Source organism: Lichenostomus cassidix, chromosome 17 (assembly GCF_008360975.1).
Source record: "Lichenostomus cassidix isolate B80296 chromosome 17, HeHo_3.0, whole genome shotgun sequence".
Lineage (NCBI taxonomy): Eukaryota > Metazoa > Chordata > Aves > Passeriformes > Meliphagidae > Lichenostomus > Lichenostomus cassidix.
Window position 1 is genome coordinate 2,536,682 of NC_139497.1, and position 22,268 is coordinate 2,558,949.

The 22,268-nt window shown below is 47.5% G+C and overlaps 3 protein-coding genes across 5 annotated transcripts; 1 reads left to right on the forward strand and 2 right to left on the reverse strand.

The window, feature by feature from the left end:
- Positions 1-66: 66 nt before the first annotated feature.
- Positions 67-12,928, reverse strand: SNAPC4 (small nuclear RNA activating complex polypeptide 4). Of its 3 annotated transcripts, none has more exons than XM_085076828.1 (23): positions 12,768-12,928; positions 12,049-12,100; positions 11,496-11,669; positions 11,013-11,138; positions 10,676-10,754; positions 10,133-10,214; positions 9,704-9,808; positions 9,138-9,210; positions 8,695-8,859; positions 8,331-8,478; positions 7,920-8,026; positions 7,558-7,652; positions 7,293-7,387; positions 6,910-6,995; positions 6,056-6,457; positions 5,578-5,667; positions 5,120-5,342; positions 4,960-5,030; positions 4,530-4,625; positions 4,269-4,296; positions 1,794-3,844; positions 1,189-1,322; positions 67-559 (listed from the first exon to the last, which is right to left on the reverse strand). In XM_085076828.1, exons 1-22 carry the CDS (start codon positions 12,926-12,928, stop codon positions 1,200-1,202), a joined length of 4,632 nt encoding a protein of 1,543 aa, XP_084932954.1. In that variant the 3' UTR covers positions 67-559; positions 1,189-1,199. The 3 variants fall into 3 exon arrangements, 2 of the variants coding, with proteins under 2 accessions (XP_084932954.1, XP_084932952.1); XM_085076826.1 differs by having other exon boundaries at positions 12,049-12,098; positions 12,763-12,928; XR_014855447.1 differs by lacking the exons at positions 67-559; positions 1,189-1,322; positions 1,794-3,844; positions 4,269-4,296; positions 4,530-4,625 and having other exon boundaries at positions 5,120-5,322; positions 12,049-12,098; positions 12,763-12,928.
- Positions 12,929-13,437: 509 nt separating this feature from the next.
- ENTR1 (endosome associated trafficking regulator 1) lies at positions 13,438-16,409 on the reverse strand. Its single transcript, XM_085076839.1, has 7 exons — positions 16,244-16,409; positions 15,939-16,148; positions 15,410-15,483; positions 14,885-14,996; positions 14,660-14,722; positions 13,893-14,029; positions 13,438-13,595 (listed from the first exon to the last, which is right to left on the reverse strand). The coding sequence occupies exons 1-7, from the start codon at positions 16,364-16,366 to the stop codon at positions 13,502-13,504; spliced, it is 813 nt and encodes a 270-aa protein (XP_084932965.1). The 5' UTR covers positions 16,367-16,409; the 3' UTR covers positions 13,438-13,501.
- A 38-nt stretch (positions 16,410-16,447) lies between these two features.
- Positions 16,448-22,079, forward strand: PMPCA (peptidase, mitochondrial processing subunit alpha). Its single transcript, XM_085076838.1, has 13 exons — positions 16,448-16,560; positions 16,744-16,946; positions 17,063-17,142; positions 17,310-17,392; positions 17,675-17,769; positions 17,913-18,013; positions 18,390-18,653; positions 18,854-18,946; positions 19,063-19,181; positions 19,629-19,719; positions 19,843-19,905; positions 20,166-20,310; positions 20,602-22,079. The coding sequence occupies exons 1-13, from the start codon at positions 16,508-16,510 to the stop codon at positions 20,769-20,771; spliced, it is 1,560 nt and encodes a 519-aa protein (XP_084932964.1). The 5' UTR covers positions 16,448-16,507; the 3' UTR covers positions 20,772-22,079.
- The last annotated feature ends 189 nt before the right edge of the window (positions 22,080-22,268 follow it).

Consider the following 22,268-nt stretch of genomic DNA (forward strand, 5'->3'; position numbering starts at 1 on the left):
CACTCATACACACATTATTAAAAGCAGTATTTACCAGGAAAGAACCCACACAGAATACATCACTAATTTTTAAGTGAGAAAAATAAAACATCTGTATTTCAACAAATACTTAAGACTCATTTTGGTACAAAATTTGTCTGCTGATTATTCCACAGTATTCAGTCAGTTACCAAGCAAAGCCACTGTCACAGCACTAAAAACTACTCAATTAACATAATTCTGAACATGGATAAACATTCACATAAATAGGGGCTAACACAAGAAGGAAATAAATAACCACCATTGCTTGTTTCCCCAGATTTCCACCAATATTTCCCCCCAGCACCTATGGCAGGTGTGAGCTTGAAACAGCAGAACTGAGGGATTTCCCTCCAGCCAGTTTCCTTCATTTTTGCACCTTGCTTATAGATGCAGATTTTGTTGAGGGATGGGAAAATCAATCCAGCATTTTCCTCTTCCCCAAGTCCATCCAGTCAGTGTGTTGGAAGTGATAAAAGTGAACAGTGCAAAGATTATCTCATCCTGCCATGCAGGAAGGCAGAGCTCATTCCAGTGACCCCTGTAACAAAGCACAAACAGCTCCTATCAGTCACAGCATTTTTACAGGGAAGTTGCCCTTTTGGAGTTTCTAAAATGAATTTTTAAGGAAAAAAAAGACGAACCAATCTCATCTGACAACCATGTGAATCAAACATGGCTCATGTTCATTCCATCCAGTGCACCAAAAGTCTGAACAAATATTAAGAAAACACCCATTTGTACCCTACAGAGGCTGACCTGTTTCAACTGTAGAGAAATGAAGCCAAACAGGGGAAATAAACCCCAAACTCCACAAAGTTGTTCAAAGATCAAGTATTAAAGAAAAACTCCACTGTCAAGCCCGTAGAGTGCTACCAACTAGGTGCATACTAGGTAAGCAGAGCATGAACTAAAAGGCTGCCAAATGTTTGTATTTCATGAGTCTTACATAGAATTTTATCATAGAGACATCAACTTTCCCTCTCCCCAAAATATTACCGGCCTTAGGCTGTGATTGATGGCGACTACAGAACTCTGTGTCCTCAGGGAACAAGAGTAGAGATAATTTCAGTCCTTTCCTGAGGTCATGATTCATTGTCTGAGCTGAACCACAGACAAATGTGGTTCAGCTTCTGAGCAAGAAGTACAAACCACTGAGTAGCTACTAACACATTTCCTGCTCATATCCTCCTCCTCCTCTTCCTGAAGCGAGAACTTCTCCTGAGTTGAGGAGCTGTGGCATCAGCCACATCAGCACAGGAGTCCAAGGCAGACTGAGCAGTGCTCCCTTCAGCCCTCATGCCCTGCAACAGAAGCAGGAGAGATGATCAGCACCATGAGAATTGTTATACCACCTTCAGCCATCTTTTTATTTTAGGGACTTAGCAAGATTTCCAAACCCATCATTCAAAATGAAGCATCTTACCAATGGCAGAGAAAGCACAAAACACCACAGTTTTCAGAGTGAGAAAAAAAAGGCCTGATTTAAAAAATGCAGGAGTCAGTGCAGCAGATTATAAACTGGAAGGGGAAGGGAGCTTTGATTCCACTTCTGGGAACTGTCATGGCAAGTTTAGGGTGCTGCATAAACCACGGGCTTTCACCCTCCCAGCTGAGCTGCAGAGCTTTTCCTTTTATCAGTATAAAACTGTGGTTATTCACAAGGACCAAATTTCTGCTACACTTAAGAACAGTGGGAGTTTCCCCCTGAATTCCAGTGCAGTATTTATCTGGCAGTAACTTTCTGCTTTTAGCCCCTGGCATCTCTGTTTTACCTGATTTAGTAAATCAGCATCTTTGTCTCCAGGCTCATCCCCAATTCTCCAATCCTCCCGTACTCCTGTTAATTCATTCCCACAACTCTCTTCCTCAGACACTTCTTTCTCACTCTGCCACTCCTCGTCATCACTCTCCTCATGGTGCTTCCCGCTGGCTGACAGAGTTGTTGTCACTTTGGGAGGAGGCAGAGTTGCCAGGACAGCTGGGAGTGTGAAGGCTGCCAGGAATCTGGCTTTCAGCAGGAGGTAAGCAGGGTTATCACCCAGTTTCTGCTGCACCAGTTCTCCAATATCACGGAAAACATCCCTAGTTTCCCCATCCCCACTGGCCCCAGAGGGCAGGAGAGAGGCTGCTTGCTCTTCCAGGGCTGCTTTCTGCACAAGGAGCTTCGACAGGGTTTTTATGTTGCCGAGAAAAGGTGGCAAATAGGGCAGCCTGGTTTGCAGGGATGGCACCTGGACCCCTTGCTTCCCACTCAGCCACTCCTTCACCAGCCCCTCGTCTTCCAGGGAGATCAGGCTGAAGTCAAGGAGATTCTTCTCTGCACTGGAAGTGCCTGGCTGGGGGGGAAGGTCAGCACTTGGTGGTTTGGAGGCAATGGGTCTGTTCTTCAGTGCCTGGGCACCAGAGCACTCTGAGCTCCCTGGGACATTGTTGTGAGGAGCTGCAGGTCCTGGCTGGAGCACAACCCCTTTCCTGATGCTGGCTGGATTGGAGGATGATCCATTTGTTATGATGGAGTCACTGCTCTTCCCCAAGGTGGTGACACTGGGCACAGGCTGGCAATCAGAGCCCTGAGTGCTGGCAGGGAGCTGGTTTTGGGGAAGCACCACAGCACACAGGGCTGGGCTGGCAGCTGGAAGAGCAGCTGGAGCTGCAGAGGAGATGGAAGCCATGGAGGAGCCATCTGAACATGCAGAAATGGTGGATGTGGTGCATCCAGGACTCACTGAGGTCACAGGTAAGAGAACTGACGACTGATCATCCTTTCCCAAAGGAACTCCTGCCACCTGGGAACTTGGCCCTTTTGTCTCTGCACTGCTGGGGGGAGGTGGATTTGCTCCAGCTGGCACAGGAGTCACTCCCAACCCAGGGACATTGCCATTGGAAGTCACAGCTGTTTGACACTGACTCCTCCCAGCAGCAGCTGGCATTCCCTGGGGAACACCCACCACAGTCTGCACAGCACTGGGGAGCAGAGCCTGAGGGGTTACAACCAATGTGAAGGGCAGGATGCTGCTGGGAATGACAGCAGAACCAGCCTGTGGAGTGACAAGAGCAGGCAGCAGGCTGACTGGGCTCTGCTGTGCCCCATTACTGTTCAGCTCACAGGTCACTGGGGTGGAAAGGGACAATTTGTTGGTGCCAGACTCCAGGCCAAGAGGCACCACAGTGATGTGTGGCACAAAAGCCTGGTTTTGCAACACTACTGAAGCTGAGCTAGTGGCTATGACCTGACCATTGCACCCTCCCTGCTCTGGGGCCCTCTCTGCTGCAGGTGGACTTGTGCATGGAAAAACTTCTCCTTCAGGGCTGCTTTCCAAAGCCTCCTCTTTTGGTTCCTTCTTGAGCTGTAGATCTGTCCCTAGTGAGCAACCAGGGCTTTCCCCAGTTTCTGGCCCAGCTGAGGAATGGTTTTCAGGCACAAGAGCAGCAGCAGACCCTGCAGCAGGAGTCCTTGCTGCCACTGCAGCACCCTGTCCTTGGCTATCTGTACCACCAGCTGCTGCAGGGTTGCTCCCTGCTTGTGCAGAGGGAATGATTTGCTGTGGTGGCTGCTGGATTATCAAAGTCCCTGAAACCAACACCTGTGGGGCAACCAACACTGTCCTCTGCATGGCCTTCCTGGCCTGGGACTCCCTTAAACGCTTCTCTCGCAGTAATTCTGAGACAGTTTTAGGTTTCTGCCTTTGGCCCTGGGCTGGGGCACAGCTCTCCAAAGCACCAGTGGAAGCTTCCTGTGCTCTCAAGGCAGCAGTTCTCCTGACAGCACTCCTTGGTATGCCCCGTTGGGAATTCCTCCGAGAGCAAGGCTGGGATGAGTTGCCTAAGGAGGAGAGGAAATGAAATTGCAATGAATGAATAGTATTTTCAAAAGCCATTCCTCAGCTATTAAACATCAAGCAATGGGGCAAAATTCCTGTTTGTGAGAGTTCCTACAGCACTGAAGTCCTGATTTAATTGAGCCATGTCCTGACAACTGAACAAGCAGTAACTTCCCCCAGAAATCAGAGATGGGCCAGGAATGCACATTACCACATGAACTGCTCCAGTGCCACTGGTCCCCCAGCCCTCCAGTGTTTTTCCAGTCCTTACCAAAGGGGAACATGTTTAAAGATCCAAGAGCTAGCAAAAATCAGCATGACAATGCAGGTTTGTCCCAAAAGGTCTCCTTCAGTTAAACTTATTAATGCAACAGTGATGAATTATGTGCAAGTTCTTGCACAACGTGAAAATAAAAGTTCTGGTACCTGAAGAAGTCTCTGCATTTTGGGAAGCCTGTAAAAAAAAAAAAAAAAGTTAAATTATACTTGTGATAAATCTAAAGATGATTAAAACAGCACAGATGTGAATCAAACCCACATCTGCCAACCTCCTAAACAAATGGCCATACAGCCAACATTTTATTCTGCCTCTGAACCAAAACAAATTGCTAACACACAAACAGCACCAATTAAAATGTTTATTCTAGTCAAGACTTCAATGGGAAAAGCTAAAAAAAACCACAATACCTGAGGACTCCTTGCATTAGCCTTAAGCAGCTCTAACTGCCTCAGCTTCCTCTCCTTAATAACCTTCATACAGCCTTTAGTATCAATCTGGAAGAGCTGCAAGGTGAGAGCTTCATTAACATTTGATGGAAGACAAAAATGTTTTCTTGGGGCCAGTGACAAAGCAAGATAGATGGGACATGCTTCACATGCAAGATTCTGGAGACACTTTTACACTTACAGAAAAAGCCATGGCAGGATTAGATTTTGGATGCAGGATTTAATGAATTAACTTCATATGCAAGCCATGAGGGCAAATTAATCCATTAATTAGATTATTTGTTTAAGAAATTTGTTTAAGAAACAAAGATAAACCATTATTTAAGCCTCAAATACAGAAAATAAAGACCTGTTTAAAAGCAGGTAATGCTACCAAGACAGTAAAACTGACCTGAATGAGCAGTGTGAACAGAGGAGTGCTCGCCAGAGTGACTGACTTAAGCTTCTCTTGAATAGCACCAGCTAGAAAGAAATCCAACATCACAATCAGCTGGGAACTCACTTAGAAGATGTCACAAAGCAGGGACAAAAGTAGGATGGGTCCCCAGTACCTCTTGTGTGCTGAAAAGCCATCCTCCCAGCCTGCATGGTGCAGGGCAGCAGCACATTGCCCACCCAAGGGGTCACTGCCATCAGCAGCTTCCTGTCCAGGCTCAGCCTCTTCCAGCGCTGCCTAGCCTGCTGCTGAGCTCTCTCTTGCAGCCTCTGGACATCCTGGCCAGCAGCTCTGACTCCAGGGGGTTTGGCTAAAAGGCTGCCAGGAGGTTTGAGCATCTTTAATTGCCGTGCATGAAAAGATACATAATCAAAAGAGTTCCCATTAGGAAGGTTCTGTCATTAGTCCCAGGACAAACTAATCACAGGGCAGTTAGGACAAAAAATGGTGAGCTTTTCCTCTTGGGACTACAGTGCAACATCACATCTGTGATTATACCAACAGAATTTCCCACTAAGCACAGCCTGGCAGTGCTCAGGTCACAAGATTAGATAAGACACAAGAGGCACTCACCAGTTTCCTCTGGAAGCTTGTGTTATTCTTTAATATTGTTCTCACATCCTCCAGGGAAAGCTGCAGCACTTGTTTTCCACACTGGGCAGCCTTAAGATGAAAGCACACAAGAAAAGACAAAAGGGAAAGTAACTCATGGAAAATTACTTGCACTGGATATGCACAGCAGGTACAAGGATTCTCAATATTCCTGCTGTTGGAAGTATCTTACTAAATGAAATCAGCCCTGAAGATCTTTACTTTTAGTCCTTGTGCATTACCTCAACACCAAATGCTTATTTCATAAAATAAAATTTTGTAGGAGGAGTCTATCACTACCCAAAACCCAGAATTTACTGGGTGATTATCTTCACATTTCTTTGACTTACCAGTACAAGGCAATGAACAACAAGAAGTTATCTGCTCATCACATCCTCCCCTCACTGCAGCAGCTGCACTTCCCTTCTAACTTGTGATCCAAGCTCCCATCCCAGCTCACCTTGGCTATCACTTCTGCTGGATCCTTCACCACGGTGTCTGTGGAATGGGGCTGTGCAATGCCCTTCACCAGGGTGTTCACCTCACATGGCTTAGCAGCAGCTCTGTCCCCACCACAGGCTGCCCTAGGAATGTCACTGCAGCTGCTCCCTGCAGCAGAGAGGAGGGATTGGATTCTGTATCTCGCTGTGGTTGTCTCCTGCATGTCTGTCCCTGTTGGAATCCACAAGTCAATGCTGGGCACTGGCCACTCCTCCTTGCTCCTGGTGCTTCTTGTCACCTCCTCCTCCTCCTCCTCCTCTGAGCTGTCTGGCAAGTCCAGCTCCATGTCCTCACTGCTGCTCTCTGAAGGGCTGGAGCTCTCCTCAGCGTGGCGCCGTTTGGTTGCCCCAGATCTCTTTTTCTTGGTCAAAGCAAGCACAGACAGGTTTTAGTCAGTCTTCACCCCTGGTTTAGTCTAATCAATAAGTTTTCTTTTCCAAAGGAAACAAGATTTTGGAAACAACACCATCTCAACATGGTCTTAAGCAGCCAGAATTTCTTGAGTGCCTGGGACCAAAAGTGGCAACTCATGAGGTACAGACATGAAAACCTACATATATCCCATCCTTACAGGCATTTCAAGGCAGTAAAGAATTCTGGCCAATATACAAATATATAGCAAATTAACTTAAGCCCTGCAGAACAAAGGCTGCTTTACACATCAAAAAACAAAACTATGAACATCCACATCAAAAACCTTAATCGTGTGAAATCAACATCAGTTTTGTAATTGATTTCACAGGATTCTACTTTAAGGTTAGAGAAACTTAATGGAAGAGATGGGACTGTGAGATGGCAGGATTTCCACAGTACCTTGGAGCCAATCATGCGTTTCCACTTGCTCAGGCACTGAGAGCCAGTCCGATGGGGCAACTCAGAAGCTATTTTACTCCAGCGACCTGAAAAGGATCCAGAAGTTGCAGAATATTATTATTTGTGCTACAAACTGAGCAACAGTACAGAATATTATAGACACATTGCACATTTCTTGGATAAGAGACAGAGCTACTGCATGAATGGATGTCAAATCCTTAATGCACACAACACACAATACAAAGAAGTTGCAACAATCAGTACAAAGGACAGCCAGATGGTATCAGCTGCAGAGCTTACAGTGAAAGAGGAGAACAACTATAAATTCTTTAATGGTACTTATTTCTCTAAACTTCCATAGATGAAGCCACTGAAACACCTACCCACACCATGCTTTTGAACCAGTTCAATCAGCTGCTCCTCTTCCTCCAAGCTCCACTTGCCTTTCTTTACATCCCAGTGCAATGCCTTTAAGTACCTTCAAAATCAAAACACTGAAGTCAGGGATATCCAATCCTGTCTGTACAAATCAGATCATCACTGCACTCCAAGGCTGAACAAAATCCCTTCTGCATTGTCTAATAATCTAATTACCATTCCTAATTAGTTTTCCTTAATTTTGGGGGCTGGTATCTGCCCTGAACTCACCGGTCTCGGCACTGGGCATCACTCCTGCCTGGCACCTCTGTCCGGATTTTGTACCAATCCTTCTCTCCATACTTCTTAACTGCAGCCATCAGCATCTGTGTGCATCAGACAAAGCAAGAGCTGAATCCTCACCAGTAGCAATCCTAACAGGCCTGACACACAACAGTTCTATTTGTTTCCTGGGCAAATCTCTGCACAGAACTGTTTAGGAGCCTGTAAGACCTCATGACCTGTAAACTGCCCACCTTAGTCTCTTTTACACTCCTCTGTGCCACTGCTAAAGCTCAGATATACAGTCAGGCCACACCTCAGCAATCTAACATTCCCACCCTGCAATTCCAGGCCCAGAGAATGGAGCTTACAGCATCTTCCTCTGGTGTCCAGGGTCCTTTCTTCAAGCTGGGGTCCACACTCTTTGTCCAGCGGTAAATCAGCTGAGCAGAATCTCTTCCTTCCATGTAATAAGCAACTAGAAATTAAAAGGTTAATTTAACTCTGTTGTAATTAATGTTTCTTCCTTCATTTGGATGACAGTTTCAAGCAGTGACTGCCATAAGCAGCACTTTAACCTCTTAAACAATGGTGTTCAGGAAGTTTCAGTGAAATTTCCAAGATGGATAAATGTTCCAAGGGATATTAAGTTCTTGCTGATATAATGAAACTTCCAGATATGTACAGGAAAGGCAGAGAACACAGTTTCCATCAAGGAAAAGAGAATGGGAGAGTGAAGCATTCCAGGTGAATGGCAGGTTTGGCACATGTGGGTCACTTACTTTTCTTGTATGGGATATGGCTTCCCACTCTCATCTCCTGAACAAGCTCTAAAAGCATCTGATCTTCATCCTTGGTCCATTCTTTCCTTTTTAAATCTTTGTTATAGATTTGGTATTTCTGCAAGCACTGGAAAGGTGTCCTGTTTGTCTTAATACAAGGAAAACAGAGATAATCAGGTAACTGGTTATTTCTGAGAACAAAAGGCAAGAGGGGAAAAGCTAAAGTACCAAACCTTTTTGGTACTGCTCTTGGACACTTCTCAGAAAGCATTAATTAACAATGAATTAGCATTAACGTTTTTCTCAAAACTGACAAGAGGCAAAGCAAAGGTAGAATGAACCAACTTGCCACCTCAGACCTTACCCCCAGCTCCTGGGCAATGGTCTGCCAGTGCAGGTAGTTGTGTTTAGCAGCTATCTGCATCAGCCTCTCTATCTCCTCCTCAGTCCACTCCTTTTTGTTGATGCTTGGATGCTCCCAATTTTGCCAAAACTTCCTCAGTTCTTCTGGGTTACGTTGTCCATCGAACTAAAAGAAACAACAAAAGTCCATTCAGCCTCATAGCTGGGATTAAGACACCTGGACAAAGAGGAAAACCAGAATTTTGCATTCCAGATATGTCTTATTGCCAAGTTTTCCAGAATTAAATTATCAAATTTAACAAGTTGAGATCACTTAAGAGTCAACTTAGCTGACTCTTAGAAGAAATGCAAGATGGAAACATTGGATGCAAAGCAGGTCAGGTAATTCTCAAGAGAAAGAACACAGACATCAGAAGCAGTAGAACAGCTGATCCCCCAACTCACATGGATGTTTGAAATTTTGTCCCAGTCATGCTCATCAAATCTATTTCCTATTAAGTCACTTTCTGGGAGTTGGCTAAAGCAGAAGGTACAAAGAGAAGGAAAGAATCATGTTAAATGGTTAATTAAACACTTTGTCTTCTTGATCCTGCTTCATCTCATTCCTCCCACCCATTCCTGACTTCCACAGGAACTGAACACTTGGATTAGCAGGAGAAACAATTAATATCCAAATACATTGTTCTAGATTTGTTCATAGATTTGAGCAAAAGCTCAAAAGTATGAAAAATTTCAGAGCTGTGCTCCTTTGTTGCTAAAGTAAGAACCATTTAAAGCAGCATCTCTGTACTGGGTGCAATTCCATATTTTATGCATTAAGGCCCAAAACACAAGTCTGAGTAAAGGACTGTGGAGATGAGAGAGCTGCAGAGCCTCAACAGAACTTAATTTTTTACAAGCTAACACACAAAAAAACATTTCTCCAAACCTCACATCTAGAAGTAGGAAACTTTTAGCGCTGAACTCCAAGACATTTCATTTTTCACCAAGAACACAGAAAGACTTCTTACTTAATTGCCTCTATTTCTTGCTCCAGTTCTTTGATTTGCTTTTCCAAAGTCTGTTTCTCCTTTTCAGTATTGACTTTCTCCAGTTTCTGATTCCAATAGCTCATCCTGTTCAAAGACATTTTTACCACTACTTAATAAGACAGATGGGAACGAGGTCAATGGCATCAGAAGATGTACAGCAGAGACAGTTCCTCCATCAGTATCATTCCTCCCTTTGAGTTTATTTCCACACAAAACTATTCCCCCAGGATCTCCCACACGGCACACTCACTGCCCTATTCAACGGGAAGAAATAGATGGCTATAAAATCCCACAAACAGTCCACACAGGAACTTGCTGCAGGAAAGTGGAATCTCCACATCTACCTTCTCCTCCTTTCCCATACAACGTTCTCAGCAGGAGAAAAGAGGAATTTTGGGCAGTACTCACTTGAGCAGCTTTGGCTGGAGCAGCCGTTGCAGGCGGTCGCTCACCACTGATTTCTGCAGCAGTGTCTTCTCTCCAGTTTTCCCTAAACCAGGCAGAGGAGCAGCCAGACATCAGTGCAAAATCACTGTTTCCTGCACCCCTGGGAAGTGTCCTCCAGCTCTGCAGTAAGAGTTCCCTGCCTGAATCACCACTGTAACGTCAGACTTGGGCAAGGCACAGCCTCTGGCTCAGTTTGAGCTCCAAAGAGACCCCAAAAAAGCAATCACCCTGTGAGCATCTGGAGCTGCAGGTGTCCCTTGAGCTCCTCTCATCTAGGCACTACCCTTGCACCACCTTACTTGGTTTAGGAGAAGGAATTGATGCAGCAGAACAAATGCAAATGGAAAAGGAGTCATTAAACATTCACTGAAACAATTTACAAAGCACCCCATTCCCTCTTGTATGAGGACACACAAACACACAATTATGGATATATACATTTGTTATATGAATACATACACTTGTTACAGCTCTTCTAGAACACTGAACAGCACACAGACTTACACTTTGCTGAACGCAGTTGTTCAAAGGATTTTATGCCCTGAGCTGCTTTTTCCTTGGCATCTTCATTGGAGGGAGGGCCCTGGTGAGGATTACAAGGTTAGATACACTGGAGAGTCACACAAAACTCCTATTTCTTCTCAGAACTCCAGCATGAACTGCTATGAAAATGACTGGAAACTCAAACTTGTACAAACTGTCACACAAGTGAGAGGAAAAAGGTTTCAGGCTGAGGAGTGACATTCAGTTACACAACTGAAATTAGAACAGTTCAAACACATTACAATGTACAGCTATCACTGAAGACATTTCAGTCTGGAAGCTGGTTATATTTACTTACAATTCCAGTTGTTTTATCCTTAAAGTATGGCTTCATAAAATGGCCCAGAAATACATTTGCTGGTAGGTTTCTGCCATCTCCTGCCTTTGCTGTTTTTGAACCATCGAGCTCACACATGATTTCCTTCTGCAATACAAGAATTAATGCAAGAGCATCAGTGTCTCCTTCAAATTCCTGATTTCAGAGCCATCACAAACATCCCAGACATGGTTCAAATCTGCAGTACCAAACTGCAAAATCAGTGCATGTTTTAAAGGCAGAATTTGGAACTTCCTGAGTTTGGACATTGCAGATGATTAAAAAGATTAAATACTAACTTGCCACAACAAGATAAAATATAACATGTAAAATACCCATTTTTGGTTGTAAGAGCATTGAAACGTCAGTCAAACCAAGTGAGTCCTGAACTTGAGGGGAGGGAAGGATGGCAAATAGCAACCCAGAAAAGCAGAGAAATGAACATTTCACTCCTGCTTTGCTCACCTGCTGTTCTTTGTTCTGTGCAATGAGCAGCTCCACCTCCTCAATCTTTTCCTTGATGACTTCCTGGTACACATGGTTCATCTGCAGGCAGGTTTCTGGATCCTGTGGCAGACTTTCAATATCATCATCATCATCATCATCATCATCACTGCTGTCTTCTTCTATTTCCACCTCCTTCAGGCAAATAAGGTATTTAAGCAGAAAAGAGAGAGAAAGAGTAATTTTAAAAGCAGGTCTGTAATGATGAGTTTTATTACTCAGCACTTCTTTAGCTGACCCTGCTGTGTGATCACAGCCTGGGGTGTTTGAAGGGACAAAGAGCAGCAGAACCAGAGCAGGGAGGCCTCTGATGCTGTCACTTGTCACATGAAGAAATCTCTGACACTGAATAACAAAGTCCTGGGCAGGAATACCCAAACTCCAGGGCTGTTATTGATCCTTCCTGAGCACAGAGCCAGGGCCATTGCCTGGATTTACCCAGAAAAGGATGACGTTTCCCTTCCTCCTGCTCCATTCCATAGACAGATACAAATATATGCTTGAAAACAGTTACCATTTCAGCATAAGAATCTTCATCAGCACCATCTTCATCATCATCATCATCTGTTGGACAAACAAAATACAAAAATGCTGATTGTAGTGGGATAAATGGAAAGCTTTAAACCCAAATATTTTCAATTAAAACACACACGAAAAAGCAACAAAGAAATCTCATTCATGACCATCAGGAGGTTTGGACACTGACAACATTGTCAGATAAAAATTGCATTTATACTCCACCTTTGTATTGGTTTTGGGGTGTTTATTTTTGTTCTGGAGAAGGGAAAAAGAGCACCTCTGGCTAACTACAGCAACAACAAAGCTGCATCGTGGTCCTGTACATGAGAATCGCCCAGCTGTGCAGCCAAGCGAACATTCCAAGGCAGGAGAAGCACAAACTTTGCACCAGCAGCCCCTCAGGAACACTCAGGTTTGCACTAGTGCGGCAAACAGACGTCTGACATCAATTATTCAGTCGTAAGATCAAAACCCAGGAGGTGAAGCGACTCCGGACAGAGATGTTCGAACTGTTCTTTCCTCCTGGCTTTGGAAAATGAGCTTTAGGAGGCGCAGGAGGGCTGGGGGATGCTGCAGCCCACACAGCAGGTTCTGAGGCCCTGTTAGGCCTGTGATTTCCCGGCCGGCGGTGTTTGTTGGGCTCTTGGTGCAAAGAGAACCCAAAGTGCCGCTGGCTGCCCGGAGAGCGCCCCGAGCCCCCGAACCGTACCGGAGCTGAGGCTGGAGTCGGACAGGGCCAGCTGGATGTCGGCCCCGCCGGGCTCCAGGCTGCGCTCCAGCTCCTCGATCTCCCGGCGGATCCTCTCCCGCTCCGCATCGAGGTCGAGGCCCTCAGGGGAGCGGAGCGGCCCGGCCGGGCCCGGCCCGCGGAACATGGCGGAACCGCCGCTCGGGGCTGCGCTGGCCACGCCCCCCCGCTCCGCCAATCGCTGCTGCGCGCTCGGGACAGCTGACCCAACACGTCACACTGCGCAGCCAATCCGGATCGCGACCGGCGCACGTGCAGAACCAGGGGAGGCCCCGGTTCGCCGCGCCCGCCCAGGGTCCTAGAGCCCACCCGGGCTGAGCGCTTAACGGCACCGCGACACCGGGACACCGGGACACCGCTGCTTTTAACGGCACCACCGACCGACCCACAGTCCTTTCCCCCTTCACAGCAAGAGCGCAGAACGGCAAGGGAGCCCCAGCCAAAACCAGGGTCCCAGATGAAACCGGGGGCATTGTGGGGTGAGAGGACCGAAGAGGGTATGGTCTCAGCCCAGCAGGAGCAGGGATGTACTCTTGTCCATTCGGGATTTAGTGATCCACTGGTTATGGCTGCACCGTGCAAAGGGTTGGAGAAGCCAGGTCTGTGGTTTGGTGCGTTGAAATGAGGCCAAGTATCAAAAATTCACTTTTTAGTAATGGTTTCCATATGTAAACAAAGTCCTTTGTGTTGTGTGAGTCCCTTACTGTCCATCCTCTGACACCTCAGAGATTCTGTCTATGGATTTCAGGAGATCAGCGACGAGCTGCAGGGATTCTGCTCCGGAGAGCAGCTGCCTGGAACAGGAGAGATGCAGTGTTAGATGGGGGAACAGGCAGCCAGGCAGTTTTGGGGTGGTTTGCCCACACTCTGTCATTTATCAAGCAGCATTTTATCACGACTGGAGACTCAGAGACTCCCAGTTCCCAGTTGTGAAAACATTGCAGGTACGAACATGGAGTAGCTCATCTGGCACACAACACAAACCCCTGAGTTCCAATCCTAAAAAACTCACTGAGGACATTTATTTGTGAACCCAGAATGCAGCCCAGTGCCTGGGATGGTGTCAGGAGAGCTGTCCCAGCCCAGCTCACCTGATGGATGCTCGGGAGCTGGTTGTGACCTGGAGCAGGTGCTGCAGGGCCACCTCTGCATTCTGCTTTGCTGCAGCCAATCCTGCCTGGCCCACGCGCAGTGCCTCCATCTCCAGCTTGGAATTCCTCAGCTCAGCCTGGGAGGAACAGGCAAAAACCATGTGAAATAACCATAAAACTCCAGTAGATGCTCTACAACTCATTAATACATTCACACAGCAGTTTATGGGTGTGTAATGTAATAATTAACTAATACAAAGATAGTGAATAGAATAAAACAATGCAATAAATAGTCTCTGGATCCCATAATCAGGCTGCTTGGAGGGAATGTCTTCCCAGTCATTAGATTTCGAAAGGACATCTGGAGATCATGCAGTCCAACGCCCTGCCAAGGCAGAGTCACCTAGAGCAGGTGACACAGGAATGTTTCCAGGTGGGTTTTGGATGTCTCCAGAGAAGGAGACTCCATGCATTCCCTGGACAGTCTGCTCCAGGGCTCTGCCACACTCCATAGAAAGAAGTTTTTCCTCATTTTAGTTTCTGGCCATTGCTCCTCATCCAGTCACTGGGCACCACTGATAAGTCTGGCACCATGCAGGCCCTCCCAGCCTCTGACAGGACACCACAACTTCCAAGCTTTTACTGAACCTCAAACCCAATCAGCTATTTCCCAAAAGCCTGCAACAATCTTGCAATATCCTTTTCACAGGCTAGTTCCAAGATGTATCCCTGCAGCCCCAGCCAGGCTCAGGAATGTTGCTCTGTACCTGGAGCAGTGCATTTTCCTGTCTCAGTTTGGCAGTGCTGTTCTCAGCTTTGACAGCCCGTTTCTGCAACAGAACAGAGATTATTCAAACCATAGAGTTGAGGATTCCACAGGCAGCTTGAGCTACATGGGAATGAGGGACTCCAGCAGAGAACTTGGAGGGACAGCTCCCTCCTTCCCTCCTCACTGCTTCTTTCTGGGATCAAAACCTAAAGCCAATTCTTACAGTCATCAGCTGGAGATTCTGCTCCACATGCTGCACCATTGCTTCCAAATCCTGTGCTTCTTTCTCTTCTTTGATTTTGTTTTCCTCAAGCTTCTTCTCAAGCTTCCTCATCCTGAAAGAAACAAGGAACGACACACAGTAAGCACTTGTACCATTAAATACTTTAGGAAGGAAATTCTAGGGAAGGATCAAGAATCTCATTGTTTCATGTTATGAGGAGAATTAATTCTTCCCACAGAACTCCAGTTCTGGGCTGTGGCTAAGGGGATTTCTCTGTTCCACATCCACCAGCATTAATGGGAACTCTACAGCTGAATGAGGAACATACAAACACACTCACATGTCAGCTGGTTACTTACTTTCCAAGACTTTTTCGATTAAAAAAAAAAGGTTTGCTAGCACTTTTTAAAATAAATAGGATAGATTTCAAATACATTTTTCTTCTTCAAGGATGCTGTTTCTAGTAAGCACCTCTCTTAAGCCAGCTCCTTATGTGATTACTTCCCCCCACAGTGGCTCACGCACTTGTCTGCTTGAGTTTCAGACAGAATCTGAAGCTTATTGATCTTGCTTCTCAAAACAGCATTCTCTTCTTTTAGCTAAAAAAACAAAGCAAAACAAACCTCATTGAGGATGCATTTTTGCAACCATACCAACAATCCGAGATCAATAACAGAACATTCAGCTTTAATACTGGAAATTCCTGCACTTTCTAACACATTCAAGCTTCATTTTGCCTCCAGTTCACCCATCTGGAAACCACATCGCTGTGGGGCACAGGAACGTGGCACTGAACAAATGTGACTAATTAATGCTGCCAATTCTAAATAAACACGACCTCAAGCGGCAGGAGCACGAGGAAGTCACCTGGGTCATGTGCAGGGCAGTGGGACAGAGAAGGTACCGGACCCGATTCATGCACATTTCCAGACCTAATTCTCCTCCTCAGCAGCTGTCGGTGGCAGCAGGCTGTGCCAGCAGCTCTGTGACAAGCTGTCACGCAGCTCAGGGCTCTCCTGACACAGAGCGGTGCCGGGCGGGCAGCAGCGCTCACCTGCTCGTAGCTCGGCTGCCGGAGGGGAGCACAGCCCGCTCCCGGCGCTGCTCCGGGCAGGGCGGCGCAGGAACCAGCGCTGACCAGGTGCGCCTGTTCCACGGCCAGCGGCTGGTAGCTCTCGCTCCATTCTTCCTCCTCCTCCTCCTCGTCCCCCGACTCTGCGGGCACGGCGGGCAGCGGCGGCACCACGGGCCCGGGCCAGGCCGCCTGAGGAGGGGAGAGAGAGCGGGGCTGAGGTGGGTGTTCGACGGGGCGGGGCGGGGCGGGGCGGGGCCCGGCAGGGTTGTCACCCAGGGCCTTACCTGTGTGTCGCCGCCCGCCCCGTCAGCGCCGCGGGACTTGGAGCGCACGAACTCGCGGAAGGAGAAGGGGTTGGGCTCGGCCGAGCCCCCCTGCTCCGCCAGCGACACCGGCCCCGCCGCCATGGCCGCCTGAGGGCTGGGCGGGGCGGGGCCTCCTCCCCGCAGCGGACCAATGAGCGCGCGGCCTCCGCCGCCCCGCCCAACCGCGGCCCCGCCCCTGAGCTCAGCCCCGCCCCCTGACCCCGCGCTCGCGGTGGCGGCAAGATGGCGGCGGCCATGGCGTGGCTGCGGCGCGGTGCCTGCGGCCCGGCCCGGCGGTGAGCGCTGCCCCGGCACCGCGCGGGGAGGGGACGGCATTGGGGACCGCGGGGGGACGGCTGGGAGCGGGGGGCAGCGCTCGGGACCTGCTGTGGGAGGGGATCAGCGCTCGGTCCCGGCCTCGGCGGAGGCGCCGGGCGCGGTGCACCCTCAGCCCTCACGGTGTCCGCGGTGTCCCTCAGGTGCGGGCTGGCGGCCGGCCGGAGCTACAGCGGCGGCGGCGCGTACCCCAGCGTGTCGCTGACGTGCCCGCTGCCCGGCGTGCCCAAGGCCGTGTTCGCGGCGGCCGAGAGCCGGGAGCGCTTCGAGACGCGGGTGACGGTGCTGGAGAACGGGCTGCGCGTCGCCTCGCAGAACAAATTCGGGCAGTTCTGCACCGTGGGCAGTGAGTACCGCGGCAGGGCTGTGGCGGTGGCACCTCAGTTCCACCCGAGCCGGGGGTCTGTTTGTAAGGAGCTGGGGTGTGAAAGTGACGTTGGTTTATTCTGTTCTTGTCGCCAGTTCTGATAAATTCGGGATCAAGACACGAAGCGAAGTACCTCAGTGGTATCTCCCACTTCTTGGAAAAGCTGGCTTTCTCTGTGAGTATTGCCCTGCACTGCTCATCACGGTTCTGTCATCTCCAAGGTTGGCAAGCATTGATCAAACCATTTGATTTAAAGAATGTAGATGATGTTCTGGGCTGCACTGAAGAGTTATAAACAGTTATTGCTTTACTAATTAATAACACTGGTGTCTTCTCCCTTAGTCCACAGCTCAGTTTGGCAGCAAAGATGAAATTCTCCTCACCTTAGAGAAGCATGGAGGCATTTGTGACTGCCAGGCATCAAGGTGGGATGGTCCTTCTCCTGGTTCTGGTAACACTGACAGCATTTTGAGTCCCTTTTCCTGGTGTGGGGCAGGAAAAGCCACTTCTTGTTCCCAAGCAGCAGAAATCTCTTTGTGGTGGCTGCTGGGAAGTGAGCCTGAAAGAGTCATAAAATTCAGATCCATTTCCTCTCAAAATCATTTAATGAGTAAAACAGCTTAATCTGTGATTTCCTGATGCTGCAATGACACTGAGTGATGCCTGCAGTGACTTCTCAGTGCAGAACCTGTTTGTTTGTGTTGCAGGGACACCATCATGTATGCAGTGTCTGCTGATGCCAGAGGCCTGGACACCGTGGTCAACTTGCTGGCTGATGTGACACTCCAGCCCAGGTTATCAGGTCTGGGAACACAATTTTCTGCCTCCAAAACAACTCTCCAACACATGTTTTGCTCTTAAGAGTTCATAACTCTTGAAGAAGTGCCCTAGCAGCAGTTGGGTGTTTTCTGTAGGGTTGCCATGCCTTGCTTTGTCTCGTTGCAGATGAAGAAATTGAGATGACCCGAATGGCCATAAGGTTTGAGCTGGAGGACCTGAATATGAGACCTGACCCAGAGCCTCTCCTCACAGAAATGATCCATGCGGTAACACACTGGCAATTCCAGCCTCCTCCTGTTTGTGCCAGCTTCAGGGGTTATTTAGACTGTTCTAAACTCAGATTTTTTTTGTTACTGAGTTTGATTTTCAGTGATGAGAGAATTTGGCTGTCCTTCCACTCTAAAATCAAGCATTCTCCACATGTGGAAAATTCTAACCCAAACTACAAAAAAAGTATCTCTAACTTCCCTTTGTTGATGTGGGTGACAAAATGTTGTTCAGTTACGCTGACATTAACAAAATAATGCTCAGCCTTTCCTCTCTTAGACATGGGCTTAATTCCAAAGCAGAAAGAGGGTTAGATGAGAGATTTAGGGGAGCAGAACTGATATTCGTTACTTTAATGTCTCTGTTCCTTTTTAGGCAGCCTTCAGAGACAACACAGTTGGACTGAACAGGTTCTGCCCCGTGGAGAACACAGACAAAATCGACCGAGCCGTGCTGCACTCGTACCTGAGCAGCTACTACACCCCTGACAGGATGGTGCTGGCTGGGGTGGGGATTGAGCACGAGCACCTGGTGGAGTGTGCCAGGAAATACCTGCTGGGGGTGGAGCCCGTGTGGGGCTCTGGGCAGAGCAGGGCTGTGGACAGATCCGTGGCTCAGTACACTGGAGGCATCGTCAAGGTAAGTGGTGGAGGTGGCATCTTGCTGGGAGCTGTTGATTTCTCTGCAGGCTTTTGCTTTTCTGAAGTTACATTTCATGGGTATGAGCCCAAACTGGCCATGACAGCTGTTAACTGGGTGACATGGTAATTGGGAATGTATCAAACTGGGTACAACAGCTGTGAAAATCTGTATTAATAATGTGTGTGCTCTTCCCACAGGTTGAAAAAGACATGTCAGATGTGAGCCTGGGCCCTACTCCCATCCCAGAGCTCACCCACATCATGATTGGGTTAGAAAGCTGCTCATTTTTAGTGAGTATTAACCTAAAATCCTTCATTTTGGCTGCCTTGTATTTGGGGAATCCCAGGAATACTGACTCATTACACAAACACTGGCATTTCTGACTGAATTTCTTGTTGCAATCCAGGAGGACGATTTCATTCCTTTTGCGGTGCTGAACATGATGATGGGAGGTGGTGGCTCTTTTTCAGCTGGAGGGCCTGGCAAGGGCATGTTCACCCGACTGTACCTCAATGTGCTCAACAGGTTGGTTTGTCTTGCTGTTTAAGGGGTGGCAAAAACAGTCCTGTAGCAGGTTCACATGGAAAAAAATGAAAACAAACTCCTCCAGGTTTTACATCAGCTTATTCTGCTTGAGACTGGTTTCTCAGTTGGCATTTTGAGAGGGTGAAAGTGAAGTGCAGAAGTGACCAGGAATTCTGTCTTCCTCCACTAGCCCAATCTGTGCTTTAATCAGGGGATATTAACAGGATTTGCTCTGTATTGTCCGTAGTTTTTTCTCAAGGATGCAAGTGGAGAGAAGGGAATAGATGCCACATGAATAAACTGTCAGAGGCAAGGATTGACAATTCTCATTGCACTGCTGAGAATCCTGAAAATGCACTAGGAGGGTAGTCACTGCCCATATTTGTTTAATTTTTACATTTTAAATTCTGGCATTTAAATTTTAAAATAGTGTTTGTTCACCCACAGGCACCACTGGATGTACAATGCAACCTCTTACCATCACAGCTATGAGGACACAGGTCTCCTGTGTATCCATGCTAGTGCAGATCCCAAACAGGTACAGAGTCCTGTATTCAAAGACAGATATCCTTAAATACTAAACACATCACTCAGTACCAGACAGTACTGTTAACACAAGAAGCATTGTTCTGATCTTCTTTCCATGATCTGTTTTCCCCAGGTTCGGGAGATGGTGGAAATCATCACCAGGGAATTCATCCTCATGGCAGGAGCAGTGGGAGAGGTCAGCAGCACATTTGAACTTGCTGGTGGTCTTTGAGCTGAAATAATCCCTGGAAGTGTCCAAGGCCAGGCTGGATGGTGCTTGGAGCAACCTGGGATAGTGGAAGGTGTCCCTGCCCATGGCAGGGGATGGAACTGGATGGGCTTTAAACTCCCTTCCAACCCAAACCAGTCTGGGATTCTGTGAATGCACTGACCTTGTACTAGAGAGCAGCCACCAGAATTTTTCTACCATTGTTTGCATTTCTTGCTCATTCACAGGTAGAACTTGAGAGAGCAAAGACACAGCTCAAATCCATGCTCATGATGAACTTGGAGTCTCGGCCTGTGATCTTTGAAGATGTGGGGAGGCAGGTTTTGGCAACAAACACAAGGAAGCTACCTCATGAGCTCTGTGACCTCATCAGTGAGTAGACAATGCTTTGCCTTACCTTGAGTGAACTGTAGGTAGTTAAAATATTCTTGTAGCTCTGATGAATTGCCTCTGAAAGCCTGGGGGCATAAATACCACAGAAGTCTATTTCAAATTGAACTTAATTGCTTTCAAGCTATCACAGTGCTTATTTTTGTTAGAAGGAAGGAAAAATCAGAATTGTGGTAGAGAAGAGCTGAAGTTGATTTTCTGAGCATCAGCCTAAAGCTGCTTTGTGCTGTTCACAATGGAGTTGCCACAGCTCTGCCTTTTTTCTGTCTGCAGGTCAGGTGAAACCCACTGATATCAAGAGGGTGGTGACTAAGATGCTGCATAAGAAGCCAGCAGTGGCTGCCCTGGGTGACCTGACAGATCTGCCCTCCTATGAGCACATCCAGGCTGCCCTTTCCAGCAAGGACGGGCGACTGCCGCGGCTCTACCGCCTCTTCCGATAGAGCAGCACCTCCTGCCTGGCCTCAGACTCCCTTCTTTTTTAATGGTTTTTTTGATTCTCATGTTGCTGTACCACCTTTCCTCCCCCCAGTGCTCCCAGGCATTGTGCAACCACAGAGCTGAGCAAAGCTGCTTCGGAGCACTGGACTGTGAAGAGCTCGTTTAAGGAGCCAACCCTGGCTCTGGAGGAGGAGTTTGACCCTCTGAAAAGGTTACAAGAGAAGATGGGTGTTGACACCCTCCTCTTGGCTTTGGGGAGAACAGAGCAAGCCAAAACATCCATCACTACAATGAAAGCACATCTCTGAGCAGCCTCTTCATCACCCCAGCAGTGGAATGGGGCTGTCTCACAGCAGGCCCTGATGTGCTCTTCCTGAGGAATGTGGTGGCACCTTAAAGAGCTTGGCTTACATGTCTGAATTCAAAGAATATTTATAACTTACCAAGGTGAACAAAGACTTGGTCAGACTGAATTAGGAAAATAATAGTTATTGTCCCCTGTGAAGTTAGGCAAAAAGTTTCCTGCAATCTAGGTTTTGTTACAAATCATGGATCCATTTCATCAGTGTAATTCACCATCTGACAAGGAGTCACCCACCTGGGAACAACTTCATCATCTTGTTAGAGCTCTGAGGAAAACACCCACAACAGAACCAATTTTCTGTGGAGTTCCTCTGCAGAGGTACTGTACCTAATGGACACTTGAGAATGATCCTATTCTTCAGGTGTTTGACTTGGAAGTGAACTGTGCTAAAGAATAGAAGTTCTTTTCCTCCAGAGTTGCTATACAAACAGTTATTAAAGGAGTTGCTGCTGCTGCACCTTAAACTCGTGCCTCACTTCCTCAGTGTCACCCAGATGGACTTAAGGCCTTGCAAAAAGAAGATACAATTGTCAGTCTCACAGCACTGATGTGGCTCAGCTGAGAGTCAAGATAACAAAATGACAACATTTAGAAACATGATCTTGACTGACACCAGGTCACAGAGAGCAAAGTGCCACACATGTGACATACTGAAGAAATGGAGACTCAAAAGAGGAGTAAAACATTGGATTTCTATAATCCCCTAATACATGGGTTTAAAAACACAGATGGCTGCATTGCAGCACTTCACTGCTAGATGTCTGGTGAGGAACAATCCAACTGGGAGCAGCACACTGTGAGGCTGCTCTTACCTGCTTTAGCCCATCCTTTCCTCATGCAACTCAAAGAAAACATGTTGCATTGCTTCCTGCAGAGACCACAGTGTGGAAATCCTGTTCAGTTGTGTATGTTTGTGAGGAAATAAAGAGACCTCTGAACAACTGGAGCAAGTAGTAAGAGTTCTGAAATTCATCTGCCAAGGGTTGCTTGAACTGGCAGGTGAAACATGCTTTGTTCAATGCAGATAATTCCAGAGAAATCTGTCCTATTCCTCCAGCTGAAGACAAATAGCCCAGGTCACCCAAACATGCAGCATGCAAGGAACTCTGGTTCTCATAACAATAAAAACTGGTTC

Excerpts from the sequence above, each read along its gene's own strand:
- SNAPC4 (XM_085076826.1), bottom strand. The coding sequence starts at position 12,928 with ATGTTCCGCGGGCCGGGCCCGGCCGGGCCGCTCCGCTCCCCTGAGGGC. Across the intron at positions 7,388-7,557 it reads GATGCCCAGTGCCGAGACCG|GTACTTAAAGGCATTGCACT; the intron begins GTGAGTTCAGGG and ends TTGATTTTGAAG. Across the intron at positions 5,343-5,577 it reads CAAGCTTCCAGAGGAAACTG|ATGCTCAAACCTCCTGGCAG; the intron begins GTGAGTGCCTCT and ends CGGCAATTAAAG.
- ENTR1 (XM_085076839.1), bottom strand. The coding sequence starts at position 16,366 with ATGGCGGCGGGGCCGGTGTCGCTGGCGGAGCAGGGGGGCTCGGCCGAG. Across the intron at positions 16,149-16,243 it reads GGGCGGGCGGCGACACACAG|GCGGCCTGGCCCGGGCCCGT; the intron begins GTAAGGCCCTGG and ends TCCCCTCCTCAG. Across the intron at positions 14,723-14,884 it reads AGAATCTCCAGCTGATGACT|AAACGGGCTGTCAAAGCTGA; the intron begins GTAAGAATTGGC and ends GTTCTGTTGCAG.
- PMPCA (XM_085076838.1), top strand. The coding sequence starts at position 16,508 with ATGGCGGCGGCCATGGCGTGGCTGCGGCGCGGTGCCTGCGGCCCGGCC. Across the intron at positions 17,770-17,912 it reads ACTCCAGCCCAGGTTATCAG|ATGAAGAAATTGAGATGACC; the intron begins GTCTGGGAACAC and ends GTCTCGTTGCAG. Across the intron at positions 18,947-19,062 it reads TAGAAAGCTGCTCATTTTTA|GAGGACGATTTCATTCCTTT; the intron begins GTGAGTATTAAC and ends GTTGCAATCCAG.